The sequence below is a fragment of the Salmo salar genome, chromosome ssa28 (assembly GCF_905237065.1).
Source record: "Salmo salar chromosome ssa28, Ssal_v3.1, whole genome shotgun sequence".
NCBI lineage: Eukaryota > Metazoa > Chordata > Actinopteri > Salmoniformes > Salmonidae > Salmo > Salmo salar.
Window position 1 is genome coordinate 2315335 of NC_059469.1, and position 15038 is coordinate 2330372.

Here is a 15038-nt window from a genome sequence, read left to right on the forward strand (position 1 = left end):
GGCCTGGCACCGCAATGGTGGCACCAGCTTCCCCCTGAAGCTGGGCCAGCAGAGTCCCTGTGTCACGGCTGTTCAAAGGATCGGACCAACATGCTGCATGGTTGTAGTTCCACATATTTATTTATTCCGTGAAACGTTTGCAACACACCAAAATACTTGTAACAACAAAACAACAAACCGTGACGCAGAGAAAGTAACACTACTCAAAAATGAACAACCCACAAACACAAATGGAAAAAACCCCTACATAAATATGATCTCCAATTAGAGACAACGAGAACCGGCTGCCTCTAATTGGAGATCATCCCAACAACCCCAACATTGAAATAGAAACCTTGAAAAACAACATAGAAACAGATAACAAGAAAACCACCCAAAAACACCCCCTGTCACATCCTGACCTACTCTACTATAGAAAATGACATCTTACAAGGGTCAGAACGTGACACCCTGCCCATTTTCAGAAAACTTCTGAAACTCTACCTCTTCAAAGAGTATCTTAAATGAATGACACGGCAGAAAAACGATGATTTATTTCAAATAGAAAAAGGTTGATTCCTAAAATGTACGGTTTCAAAACGGTTTAACAAATGACGGTTTTACAAATCTTGGAAAAAATGTATATTATTGAGGTTAATCCAGTTCAAATTATATCAAATTTTCCCCCAAAGTTTCTAAAGTGGTAGCAGTCATATAAACAGTTTGGACAGCATTGCCCTTCCTTGTTGGTTTCATTTTGGGACATTTGACCCCAGTTTACAGGCTCTGGTTTCTCTCTCTACAGCTCTGTTAGTAGTTGCATCACTTTTTCTCCAAGATCCTCATATTTTACTTCAAAGAGTTTTTTTCTAAGGGGGTGTGGTGAACTTAAACATAATGTACTGTATAATGGCCTAGAGAAGTGTTTAGATCTTTCTGGACAGATACTGTACACATAAGGTACCCAGTGTTAAAGCAGAGAGGGGATGCGTGTGTCCTCTCTTAATATTTGGAATGGATGTTGGGGGGGGGACCGTATATGTGAACACATCCTAACATCTCAACATCATTAGGTAGGGGTCGGTAACTTTAGAGACGTTTACTGCTGATGCGCTTGTCTTATTCTCCCCACAAAATAAACGGAGTAGGGCTATAGGGCATGTGGAAAGTATTCTTCTTGTGATGAAAGTTGAATGTTTTTCATCTTGTGTTTGCTCCTCTTTCTGATTTGTTTTTTTCCCCAATCTTTTGATTTATGCTTTCTCTGGTGTCTCACCATTCACTCCCATTCTGATCACCCCTATAGGCAGGATGACCCAGGTTGGGGATGGGGGGTGGAGAGAGGGGCAGGAGGACTTGACATATGTAAATGGGAAGCTTTGGGGGAGGATGCAGGGTGAAAGGTGATGGTCATGGTTGAGTGCTTCAGGAAGTGACAGGATTATTATGGAAGGGGGCCACTATTCAGTCAACACCCACCACAAACAAAATGTCAGGACCGGAGACCTCCAACCCCTTCAACACTCCCCCCCCCGCCCACACAAAAGGGTCCTCAGCTGGAACACATGGGGGTACTAGTAGGAACTCCGCCAGAAGCTCGTCTGAAATGGGACATTCCGCTGAAGCTTAAGACAGGAAGTGCTAAAGAAATACCTTGTCATAGCCATGCTACTACATTGTGTAACGCAAAGAGGAATTCAGGATTCAGAGTGTTGCGTCATCAAGAGACTTAAAGTTGAAAACGTAAAGTATCAAGAAAGAATAAAAGAAATAGGGTATCTATCTCGTCTCACAATCCTCTTGTGATCTTCAGTTTGTTCAGGATTCCAATCATAGCTTGGTAGCTAATGACAATGATCAAACAAGTGGCAGCCAGGACTGAATGCCAGGTAGGAAACCCCCCTCCCCTGTAAACTTCTCTGTTTATTTTATACAGAGCATTTCCTACCATTAAAGGTTCTCCTCTAGGGGAATTTAAACCTGAACTCAGTGAGAGAGGATCTGGAGAACTTTACATTGGGGTGTTTATCTCTGGGATGGGAAATCTCTGGAAGTCTGCAGGCCGTGACAGCTTCTGTACCCGCCAGCCAGCCAGTGAGCTTCCCAGTAACTTATCATTCTGGTTCAGGTCCGGTTCCAGGCATAAGCGACATAAGCGGTCGCTTAGGTCCCCAGGCCGCTAGGGGGCCCACTCAAAACTCAGTCAGGGTCTCAGCTTACTGTTGAGAGTCAGAATAGTAGAATACACAAGGTGCAAGTTCGAAATTTGGTTGTGCATCAGCAGTCAGCATTGTCAGTCACTGGAAGTCACTCAATTAGCTATTTTAGCTAACAATTTTTTGAAAACAAATTGGGTCGTGGATCAGAAAACCAGTCATATCTGGTGTGACTACCATTTGCCTCATTCAGTGCAACACATTTATTTCGCATAGAGTTGATCAGGCTGTTGATTGTGGCCTGTGGATTGTTGTCCCACTCCTCTTCAATGGCTGTGCGAAGTTGGTGGATATTGGCGGGAAGTGGAACATACTGTTGTACACATCAATCCAAAGCATCCCAAACATGCTCAATAGGTCTGGTGAGTGTGCAGGCAATGGAAGAACTTGGACATTTTCAGCTTCCAGGAATTGTGTACAGATCCTTGCAACATGGGGCTGTGCATTATCAAGCTGAAACATGTGGTGATGGCAGAGGATGAATAGCACGACAATGGGCCTCAGGATCTATTCACGGTATCTCTGAGCATTCAAATTGCCATCGATAAGATGCAATTGTGTTCATTGTCCGTAGCTTATGACTGCCCATACTATGACCCCACCACCACCATGGGGCACTCTGTTCACAATGCTGACATCACCAAACCTCTCGCCCATACGACGCCATACACGTGGTCTGCGGTTGTGAGACCGGTTGGACGTACTGGCAAATTCTCTAAAACAACATTGGAAGCGGCTTATGGTAGAGAAATCAACATTCCGTTTTCTGGCAACAGCTCTGGTGGACATTCCTGCGGTCAGCATGCCAATTGCACTCTCCCTCAAAACTTGAAACATCTGTCTCATTGTGTGGTGTGACAAAACTGCACATTTCAGATTGGCCTGTTATTGTCCCCAGAACAAGGTGCATCTGTGTAATGATCATGTTGTTTAATCAGCTTTTTGATATGCCACCACACCGGTCAGGTGGATGGATTATCTTGGCAAAGGAGAAATGCTCACTAACAGGGATGTAAACAAATTTGTGCACAAAATTTGAGAGAAATTTGTGCGTATGGAACATTTCTGGGATCTTTTATTTCAGCTCATGAAACATGGGACCAACACTTTACATGTTGAGTTCATATTTTTGTTCAGTGTAATAGTGTATCAGTGGAAAATGCAGTGGGATGGCGAGTCAACGACGACGATTCAATGTGTTCCACATCATTGAGACTAGAGAGACAATCCAGCAGCTACTCCACTGGCACATGGAAACATGTGCTGAACATGTGTGCTTCTCAGGTCAATGCACAATCAGACAGAGCAGAGAGAATGATGGGCGAACTGACAACTCGGCATCTTTAAAAGCCAACGCTTTGTCCATTTAACTATTAATTTCTCCTATCTGATTTACGCGTCCCCCTTTCTGATCGGATATTGTTTTTACGACTTGACTTCCTTGAATATTTAAAGCATTGTTGTCAGATACCTGCCAAATGAGCCTGACACGATAGATAGACAGTACTGTAGTATCAACAGGAAGCAATTCGAAGGTAAAGCGATGTGACAAGTCCCTTTATCTCCCTTTGGCCTTGTTGCTTCAAAACCGATGAACTATGTGAGAGATATCAAGACGCTTTAAGATAAACGGAAGAGTTCGATGTATTTTGGTTTCATATTATTAGGTGTAGCTTGATGTTGCGTTGGGTAAGAGGATGTGGCGGACTTGAATGAAACTCAGTACATGTGACCAGAGTATGGAGTGTCACACGTTCTATCATCCGAGTTTCACTTCTTACTTCTAGATCCTTGAAACATTTTGTCAGGTTGACTTTTTTGACTGTGGAAATTCCCTTTTCATATCCCGTGTGCTTAATATGAAATTAAATATGAAATGATGTCATCTGCCAATGACTGTAGCATACTGTACATAGCCTTAGGACAATATGACTGTATGTATGACCTGCATGAGAAGCTAGAACAGTTCAGGAGTAGCTAGTGAAGAGACGTTACCGTCAATCAGAATGTGTGTGCGCATGTGACTGTCATGTCCATCCTGTGGTCAAGACGAGGAGGAATGGACACAGGGTTTAGAAAAGGCAGCTCTTCCACCTGAATGATCCCGACCCTACTTCGCCTCATCTCGATGAATGGACCTAATATCGATTAGCACTGACACAGGACGTTTTGTGGAGAAAAGCATGGTAAATAACAACAGGTACAGTGATACAAAATCAAAGTTTATGCGGCTGCACTGAAATCTAAGTTGAATCAAAGTTGGCCATTGCCTTCCTATTGACAAAAAACATGACCTGTATCTCTTTATACATTTAGATGAATCACACTTCATCCATTGTCCATTTCATCCCCAGTGCTTGGCGGTGGTATTTTATGAATGGCCATTGACCGTCTATAAATCTTTCTCCCCCATTGCTGTTTAGTGGACACGATACAATACATCCCCATCCCAGGACATGGGCAGCGAGTGGGACGTTCAATCGCAGAAAGCAAGGGGTGTGATTAATGTGGCACAATATTGACTCTTCACTCTCGATCCCTCAGTCCCCAATATAGCTGCCCCCTCTTAATGTTTAATGTGCCAATCGATTCCCGCCCCCCCTGCCATTACTGAAATGATATAATGAGCTCCCACTGACCTGGCTGATATCCATCTAGTGCTGAAGTGAGGGAGGGATGGGATGAGGGAGGGAGAGAGGGGAGGAGATATGGGGGCAGACCAGGCTTATCTTGACTGGAGATAGATGACACGTGCTGCACTGTTCCCATCAAGTCCTAGTAGAAAGCCTGGCCGGACACCTCCCCGTAATTATCAGAGCACATGCCACATCCACAGGTCCTCTCGCCCTATCGCTCCCTTCAATCTCTCTATTTCTCCCTCTATCTCTCTTCCTCTCTCTCGCTCCTTTCCTGATTTATCCACACTTTATCCTTTCATCTATCCCTCCGCCTCCCTCTCTTCCTCCCCCGTCTGGGGAATCTTTAGGATCAATACAGCTCTACTAGGTTCACTCCACACACACGTCCTGTCCTCTGTCAGCAAGTCACTATAGCAAGACCACAGCCTCAGCCATCAACCATCCCGTCTTAAAGTCACGTGTCGGTTGTAAACAATGAGCAAACCAGGGTCATTTAGTAAGTCACACCGGAGAAAAACAGAGAAGATCTTTGTTCTTATTGGTGTTCTTAAGTTCAGCTACAGGTCCCAGTTTCACTTCTTTTCAAAACGTTTTCTACCTATTGAACAGGACCCAGCTATGACTGACTCAGTCAAGAAGAGAAAATAGTGGGATAGCCCTAGATGCCTGTCTTGGCAAAAACTATGGCATCACCAATTAACGCTGGTGCTATTTTGTGATGCCATGCGTGGTTTGCTGACGTGCTCTCCTTGTTTCTCGTCGGTCATGTATTATTGCTTAACGTGGAACTAACTGGCCTGTTATTTTTAGGCCTCATCCCTGTCTGTATCTATTCCCCCTTGTTCTCCCCTGCTCTCACCTTAGAAAGAGAAGACATTCCAGCTGCGGAGAACGTCAAAGCACAGCCGTTCCTCGAGCCCCCCTTTCTCTCCCCGTACATGCACCCCCCCTCTTCTGTAATAAAAATCACACTACTGCCCATTCAGAAGGTTGAGCTAACACTACGTTAGAGCTGGCTCAAATCTCTACATATACAGTCCCTGGTCTGCAGGTCTGAATCAACGTTTACTACATCCATAGAAGCCCGTTTTTATTGAGTATTATGTGGCAAAAGTATTATGTTAGTGTGTGCATTTTAAGAGAGAAAACAACTATTGATTCTTTCAAATCCCTACATTGAGAAGACATAAAACACTTTTTGGAAAATATATTTAAGTCCTTTGTAAAAAATGTGTAACTGAAGGATTACATTAGCAGAAACCAAATGGAAAGAGATAAAGCATTTCAATTGTTCTCCCTCTTTTTGTAGTGTTAGTAGTAGAATAACGGCCCTCCAATTCATGAATTGAGATTCCCTCTCCTTGACCCAATGTGCTGCTTCAGCCAGTCTCTCACAACCAGCCCATTCATAAAACTGTGGGGCTGAAGTGTGTGCAGAGTGTGTATGTGTGTGTGCGTACCATGTGTAGGTGGGCAGGATGCATGTGTGTTTGTAGAGAGAAATGACCTATTCACTCATATAACCACACGCACGCATGGACGCATACACATTGAAGAGGAATCGTCCTCCCAGGGCGAATGGTATCCATGCATATCTGGCAGTCACCTGGATGTTTTTGCAGACGTGTTGCATAGCAGCTGTATTTTGGAAAGTTGAGAACACTGGGCTGCATATTTCTTTTCGTTTGAGTGGAGAGAGAGCAGAGGGAGAGGCTCACCAATTTACTCTCCCTCTGCACCAAATGGGGACTGATTGGGCCAGCTCTGAACAAATGAGTGAGCAGGGGAACACAACAACACAAACAAGCGAGAAGGTTGAAAATGAATGTCGAGGCAGAATGCTTCCTACCGAAGAGACAAACTGCTGTGAGCGTTCGTACTCAACTGCACTCCCTATCTCTTTCTGTCTCTTTCCGTTCTCTCTCTCTGTTTCCCCTTTTCTCTCTAAAAGACTGGAACGGCATCTACAGCCACAACTTCCTATATAATTACTACAAGGCCCAAAACTAAACAATCGGCCCACACAGCTCCGAAATGACTGGATCAGCTCACATCTTGGAACACTCAATGTGAAGAGAAAGAGAGAGGGTAGAAGGGAGGAAAGGAGAGAGAGAGAAGGAGGGGGGTAGTTAGGGGTGTCCAGATTTAAAACTTGGCTTAGTTTGTACAGAGGCAGGAAGAGGGAGGGGTCAGAGAATCCACTTGTAGAGGGGGGGGTCACAAAGGGGGTAACGTAGTACTGTAGCACTTTTTTTATGAATGGGGAGGGGGGGGAGACACGCTTCCTCTTACACTCAGGAGAAAATGTATGAATGGGACGTGTCTGTTGGGCTGCTCTCCATCTAACGGAACCCAAAGAACTCTTGCTTGCCACACAATTTGTATTTCAGTAACAACACATTTATCAATGGCTTATTTATTCTCTCGTAGACAATTCTAAAAACCTTAAAAAGTAGAAACTAAGTAAACATTCAGTGTGCGGAAGATTTGATTGACGTTCGACTGAGTTCCCTCCCTGCAGCCAGATACATTGAAAACAAATTGGTCTGTCAGTATTCAACAGCCTCATTACAGATCAGATAGGGGGATTTGTCAAACCCCCATAAAGTCAACAACTCCCCTCCCTTTTAGCTATCACGAGCTGAAAGTCATCCCTGACTTTATAATTCACTTTACTTCATAACGGTATTCAGTGAATCATATGTTGAGGAACACATGTGTATTGTGTTAAAGCTTGAAGGTCAATTTCCATCAAATACACAGTATAAGTCAGAGGTAAAGGACATGTGTTTACATAACCTTCCCTCGGTGGAACTCTGCAGACAGAGCATGCTTGTTATCTGTTATTGAGGGAGAAAGGGAACAGATAGATTTACCAGATGTGCAGGTATTGCACAATAACTTATTGTCCCCCCCTCCTCCCATCTCCTTCATCTAGCATTCCAGTGTCCCAAAGCCTGGCGCTCTGTTTTTACTCTCTCCATCCCTCTCGCTCTCTCGTTTTCGCTCTCTCTGTCATTCTCGCTCTCTTTCCCTCTATCTTCCCCACCCATACAGGTAACAACCTGACTCAGAAAAACAACTTTTGATTTGCTGTGGCGCCTTTTCAATACGGCCTCCAAAAAATGTTAAGACTTTGTTTGCCAGCATTGCGCCCTGTACTCTGAGATACCATAACATCTGACTCACCTGTTTAGAACTATATTACAAGGCTGAAGAGTGATGAGTTTGATGGAATAATGCATAACCGGGTATGGGAACAGACAAGGCTTTCATTTAACCCGCAGGGGGCTTCAATAGACTCGCTACCAGTCACAACCACAAACACATAGAAGAATATCTTTGTGTCAATGGCAGCCTGTCTACTTGGAGCTTCCCATCACATCATGTTGAATAGAGAAGCCCAAAAGAGTGTTCTGGCCATTGAGTACGAACAGCAGGAGCTAGCAGGAGCGCTGTCTGTCAACCTGAACCCGTCTCTGCTCAGACTACTGCATATAAGTGAGCTGCCTGTCAAAGTGAAGCCCCAATGACCCTACAGATCATACCAGGGTCAACCATGGCAGTGATTGGCTGGGTTAGCCTAGGGTTAAGTAGACATGACCCTTGCGTGCCCTAGGGTTCATCGCCACTTCCTCCTCCTCATTGTTGCCCCACAGACAGGAACAATATGTTTCACTGGGCATGTGTCACTGGGGCTAATGGGTTTTGAGCAGGGCCAGGGGGAAATCTGTTGCTAAGTTTCACACTATAAAACTTCTGACTTATTTTCACGTTCAAATTATGCTCAAAACATGTTTAATTGAGACTTTATCCATTGAAATTGCAATGTTAATTCTGCATCAAATTTGCTGTTAAATATACCAATGTCCTATTCGTCATCATTTTGAACGGACTCACCCATAAGGGCCTATTCAGATTGACAAAAATTGGAAGAGAGTCTGAGGAGCGGACTGGTGAAGATACACTACATGGCCAAAAAGATGTGGACACCCCTTCAAATCAGTGGATTTGGCTATTTCAGCCACACCCGGTCCTGATAGGTGTATAACATCACACAGCCATACAATTTCCATAGACAAACATTGGCAGTAGTATGGTCCATACTGAAGAGCTCAGTGACTTTCAACGTGGCACAGTCATAGGATGCCACATTTCCAACAAGTCAGTTAGTTAAATTTCTGCCCTGAAAGAGCTGCCCCGGTCAACAGTAAATGCTGTTATTGTGAATTGGAAACATCTAGGAGCAACAACGGCTCAGCCGCAAAGTGGTTAAATGCATAGTGCCAACTAATAGTTTGGTGGAGGAGGAATAATGGTCTGGGGCTCTTTTTCATGGTCTGGGTTAGGCCTCTTAGTTCCAGTAGAGGGAAACTCTACAGCATACAAAGCCATTCTAGATGATTCTGTGCATCCAACTTTGTGGCAACAGTTTGGGGAAGGCCCTTTCCTGTTTCAGCATGACAATGCCCCCGTGCACAAAGTGAGGTCCATACAGAACTATTTTGTCGAGATCGGTGTGGAAGGACTTGACTGGCCTGCACTGAGCCCTGACCTTCACCCCATCAAATACCTTTGGGATGAATTGGAATGCCGACAGCGAGCCAGGCCTAATCGCCCAACATCAGTGCCCGACCTCACTAATGCTCTTGTGGCTGAATGGAAGCAAGTCCCTGCAGCAATGTTCCAACATCTAGTGGAAAGGCTTCCCAGAAGAGTGGAGACTGTTATAGCAGAAAGGGGATGTTAATGTGTTAGCATATTAATGCCCATGATTTTGGAATGAGATGTTCGAAGAGCAGGTGTCCACATATTTCTGGCTATGTAGTGTATTTAGATTTTTCAATTTATATTACATCCTTGCTTTACCTTTCGTCGTGACTGGCAATGTGACATTCTTGCTTTATAGCTCCAAATTTACCGTAAATATCACAGTAGACACTAGCCAGTAAGCATGCAAACTATTCAACGATGCTAGCCATTCTTCATTTAGTTAAAACATATTAGCTACACTCTTAAATAATGCAACTCTAGCATATTACACTCTTCAATAATGCAACCCGAGCATATTACACTCTTGAATAATGCAACAATTCACAAGTATGTGCAGACAATTAAAGGGTTTATTTTCTTGTTCGTACACACATTAAATGTACCTAGCATGTAAGACAATAGCACAGTTAGCTAAGCTACCACTAGCTAGTAACGTTAGCATATCAAACATGAACGTTTACCTGTCTCATACGAATATAAAATACAGTAACATTATCATACAGTGTCATTCATAGTATAGTATAGAGCTTGCTAGGAAGCAAGCTAAACAAGATAATTTCTGTATTCTCATTAGCTATCTACATCATAATGGCTAGCTACTAACGTTAGCCAGTTATCTGAATGTTGAACCATAGCTAGATTGCTAGCTCTTAGTTCTACATTACAATATCAGCGTATTAAAGTTACCTTAAAACTGGGGCCTTCAACCTTCTCTTGCCCAGGGAACCCCCCACCCCAGGCAAACCCGCGACCCAGGGACCCCCATCATATGTTTGCAAAAAAATCATTTTCACGTCTTGTCTTATCATCAGGTGAGAATGATAATGACAAGGAGAGAGGTAATCAACATTTTAAAATGAATAGATTTGGTAAATATATTTTCATTGTTCTGACCTCCCCACATTATAATTGGAAGAGGAAGTGTAAACTTTAACATAGACTATTAGCTAGAAAGGTAACTCCAAACCCGTTTTTGCTAAGAGCAGCTGTTTAGCTGGTTAAACAAAAATTTGGCCATGTGTTGAAAGTTTACCAGCAGCCAGTGGCACTTGCCGCAGTGGTAGCATGTTCGTGGGTGGTTTTTCAAAGCCTATGTCAGATATTCCAGTAAGTGTAATACCAAAGACAGTAGAAACGCTGTGTAATTTGCTCAATATTAGGAGTTAAGAAAAAAAGTTGACATCATTAGAAAGAAGATATTCTCCTTTTCTGCTGTATGTATGTAATTCTACATTTGTTTATTCTGTTGTTGCTTTCGATATTCATAAAAACATTTTTAATTTTTTTTGCGGACCCCCTGCAGGACCCCTGGTTGAATACCCCTGCCTTAGAACAGGCTTCATTTGATCAACATCATGGAAGTCATTATAATTAGGTAAACACAAATTGCAACTAAAAACATTGATCATTTCCTGGGGAGCTGATCAGGTCTTGCTTGCATAGCTAGATCAAATGGCTTCTTGCCTGGAAGTGGCTCAGTGCAGGGCAGCCAAGCAAGGGGGGGGAGACACTGTTGAGATTACTTTTCTTAAAGCTACGGCTACAAATGTAGAATGTAACAGGCTGTTACTGCAATTTCAGGTAAAAACTCAATAAAACAAGTCTCAAATATAAGGAAAATGTCTATGCATTTCAGCTGTTCCAAAAACATTGTTCTGCTATTACGATTTTTACTGTAGAGGTGCTGGACTCAATGAGACAATTCTGTTTACACTGCCCTGCTTGTGCGCTACCCCTGAAGGTAGCTAGCGGTCGAGACGTGAGCAATTCGCAGCTTTAAATTCCATTATTAATAAGTATATATTCTCAGGATTTATTTCGATACCTCTCGAGAATCTCCTCATGAGAATCTCCAACTTTCGTCAATGTAAAAAGGGCCTAACTCTATGAATGGCTTTAAATGAAAAGGGCATGGAGGACGCTGTTTGTAAAGTGCACACTCCCCTACAGATCCTGAATCACCATTGTCTAGACACACAACAAAAAGGGAAACACCCATTCAAATATTGGCCACGCAGTTGTGTTGTACAGGAATTTGCTTTCCCCTCTTACACCTCAGACATACACAAAAGGGAATCTTTGTACCTGGACTCTGAATGATCTTTTACTGGTTTCCTGGTCCGATCCATTCAGCTTTCCTAACTATGCAAATGGATGGAGGAGGACAATAGTAGCATCCAAATTCACCCATGATGAGTAGGTCGTATTAACTATGTGTCTTGGAAATGCTTTGTTTCCCAGGCAAAGATTACCGTAACTTTGACAAGTACAGTAGCTCTGCCCAAGCCTTGTTTAACAGTTTAACAAACCAACGCTGACCCCGTATCTAAGTTTCTCTCTCTCTCCCTCATGCACACACACAGAATTCTTAGCAGTGACACATGCATTTTTTTCTTACAGTTTTCGGAGTGGAAATCAGGAACAAACTGCTCATCACTGTCAGGAACTTGAGCTGAAATCAGAAAAGAAAGAGAAACCGTTAGTCATGTCATGGGTTGAGCATAATGTAGCTAGCCTTGGTGGTCTGTCAATTTATCTAGAGAGAGTGAGCACTATGCTAGCCTGCTATGCTAGTCTTTCTAGGTGAGTGAGCACTACGTTAGCATGCGCGCTTAGCCTGCCTGATGCTAGCTACATCTCTCCATTAACTGAGACAGTCTTATTGCTTCATGCTGTCCAACAGCCTTGCCAGTGTGGAAGCTCAGCTCAACCTGCCCATGGTCCTTGGCGGTCATGGTGCTGGGCCTCGTCAGACTCTTTCCTTGGCCATGAAACCTGAGTCAGTGCCTGGGTCTAGCCAAGCAACCTTCACTTCCACACTTTCCAGTGTGCCAGCACTTTTCTATGAGCGACAGATCAATACCACATAGTCAAGGGGGGAATGAAGCTTAGCTGTTGGACTCAGTCACAGCTACATGCTACCTCGCTCTCCTCATTTCATGTGGCATTTAACGTCTTGATGGCACAAACACTGATTTATTCGGTAGCCTTTTGAGCTGCGCCTTGGAAGGCTTTAACCTCAGTTATGCCTTGACCGCAGTCAAGCATCGTTACTATGATTATTGACTGTGTCTAATTTTTGTTCTGACCTCAATTAGTGTCAGGAGTTTTTCCTGACCTCATGACCTGACCAGGAAAAACTCTGGGTCCCTTCTTGATAACTTATTTTGGTATGAAGGACGATGCCCTGACCAGTAGCGGTGCGTGGGTAAAATAACTGGCGAAGCCAAGCCAGAAAATAAAGCCATATTACAACCTATGTGTTATGATAATTGTGTTGTTTGCTCTATAACCTGTTAGTTCACATGCCTCGCTACAGTGATATATAACAATAAGAAGACATGTTGGCAGAATAAATTCAACCACACCTTTGTTTCATCACAAAACCGGAGAGCAAACTCTGCCCGGTGAAGTCCACAAAGCATATTGCATGTAACAAACAGTTACATGACCTACAACATGGTCAAGAAAGTTAACGTTTCCAAAAAAATTTGGACTACTAAACAACTATTGATTTAGAACCACGGAGAGTTACAGCAAGTTGCAAAGAAAATAAGAGCCGCCTCCACTATTCCAGCACCATTTCAACTTCAACATTTCAACATCATCAAATCATCTATGCTTAGTCTAATACATTGACAACTAAAAGATACCAAAAACAGTCTAGTCCAATCAACTTAAGCTAAATAAGATGTGGCTGTCCATGGTTATGATTTCTGTGTGTGTGTGTGTGTGTGTGTGTGTGCAAGTAGAGAAAACATGTTGACTCACCCTATTTGTAGAGAAATGCCAATGCCATCCTCCTCTCTTTCATGTTGACGAAACGGTCTATGATTCTGTCATACAGTACAAAATTTTATTTTTTGTTGTCCTGGGCTACCTGCCTAAAATGCTTGCTCGCTAGCAAGCCTAACTTCCTTTTTATGGGCAATGTTAGCTAGTAAACATTTACTTCTACATCTAGCTACATATTGAACTTCCATCCTCTCAGGCCAGGGGCACAATGTATGAATTTATGGTTGGATCAGATTTGCTGTTATAATCATTGGCCACTGGGAGAATGAAGTAAAACCACAAGTCCAAATCCCTATCACCATCCATGGCTAATTTAGGAGAGGGACAATTTTAGCTAGCTAAGTAGCTAGCCACCAGACGCAACAATTCAAGTTGTTTCTGTCAATGATGTATTGCTCTCGATGTGATGTGATTTGAGGGAAGCCAAATCCAAACTGGCTTCCTTTCACCATTTTTTTTTTGGTGCGCTAGGACCATTCACAGTTGAGCTCACTCAGTTCAACTCCACCGTGATTGGCTATTATTTTATTTAAGAAATGATCAAGGGTGGCCAAATGCTCGCTGGCTTCCTTTGCATTCAATGCTACGGGTGGCAATAATGTATGCTCTTTTGACCAGACAGGATCAGATAGATGCCTTACACATACAGAGACAGAGGAGTGCTGTTTCGCTCGCTCGGATGCTTTCTCCGGTGAGATAGTCAGCCTCTTGCAAATTGAAGGAAAATTAAGAAAGATAAATTATTATTACTTTATTGGGGGGGGGGGCTGACTTCCCTTGGCATCCATGAACACATGCCACTGGCTCTGACATGAGGCCTAACGATGGCAGCACAGGGTGATTTAAGACCTTAAGAGGTGCACTTACAGTGGAGACAGGGTTACTGTCACTCACGCAGACTAGCTATCGAACCAAAGTGGTGATTAATGGATCAGTACAGAGGTGGAGCTGCCTTCCTTTCCTCCACCCGCGGATCCCATTTCAAGACATTCAGTTGGAATCGTATTCTCTTTGTAAATCCTGGCCAAATATCCACAGAGATATGTTTTGCCCTCATTGATGTGAATTGTGACAAGACGTCAGTGGCATGTAAAATGTGTGCATGTTGTTTACTTGTGTCTGTGTACTTTCCATCACAGAGCACAGACAGACTAAACAGGCTTTTTAAACAAGGAAGGAAATCAGATGTCTTCTGTCAGTCTTACACCCATTTAGTGGAGCTAGAGGACATTCTTGGTCAATCTAGATGCTCTGCGGGCTAGTGAAGTGTTCTGGAATTCGTCACCTGCTTTGAAGCCTTTGAGAAATTGTTCTTAAGGTCAAGCTAGAGGCGGTAGGAGGACGAGGAACTGAGAGAGAAGTAGGGGGAGCTGAGGGCAGGTTTAGGTTAGCACTATTTAGATCTTGGTCACAAGGCCACTAGCATGAATGAGTGATGTTTTGTTGAATAATTCAATCATAAAAACATCAAAAATATTCAACATTTATAGAAACACTGGACCTGGTGAAATAAATATTAATGTATTCATACTTGATTTTAACTTGCAGTCAGTTTAATTTACAATCTTATTATTGACGTTATAGTCAAATTAACCCTATCCTACCATCTAGGCCATATCTGACTGAATTTTCGCAG

The 15038-nt window shown here is 43.1% G+C and overlaps 1 protein-coding gene across 2 annotated transcripts in view; it reads right to left on the reverse strand.

Annotated features, from left to right (window-relative positions):
- LOC106589303 (ETS translocation variant 4) overlaps nt 1–15038 on the reverse strand; it is a 39459-nt gene that overhangs the window by 18565 nt on the left and 5856 nt on the right. Inside the window, exon 4 of one of the 2 annotated variants that reach the window (XM_014179095.2) lies at nt 12006–12059. The exons of the other annotated variant lie outside the window; for it this stretch is intronic. Within the exon in view, the coding sequence (XP_014034570.1) occupies nt 12006–12059 (54 nt within the window). The remainder of the gene's footprint in view (nt 1–12005; nt 12060–15038) is intronic. 2 annotated transcript variants of the gene reach the window in all.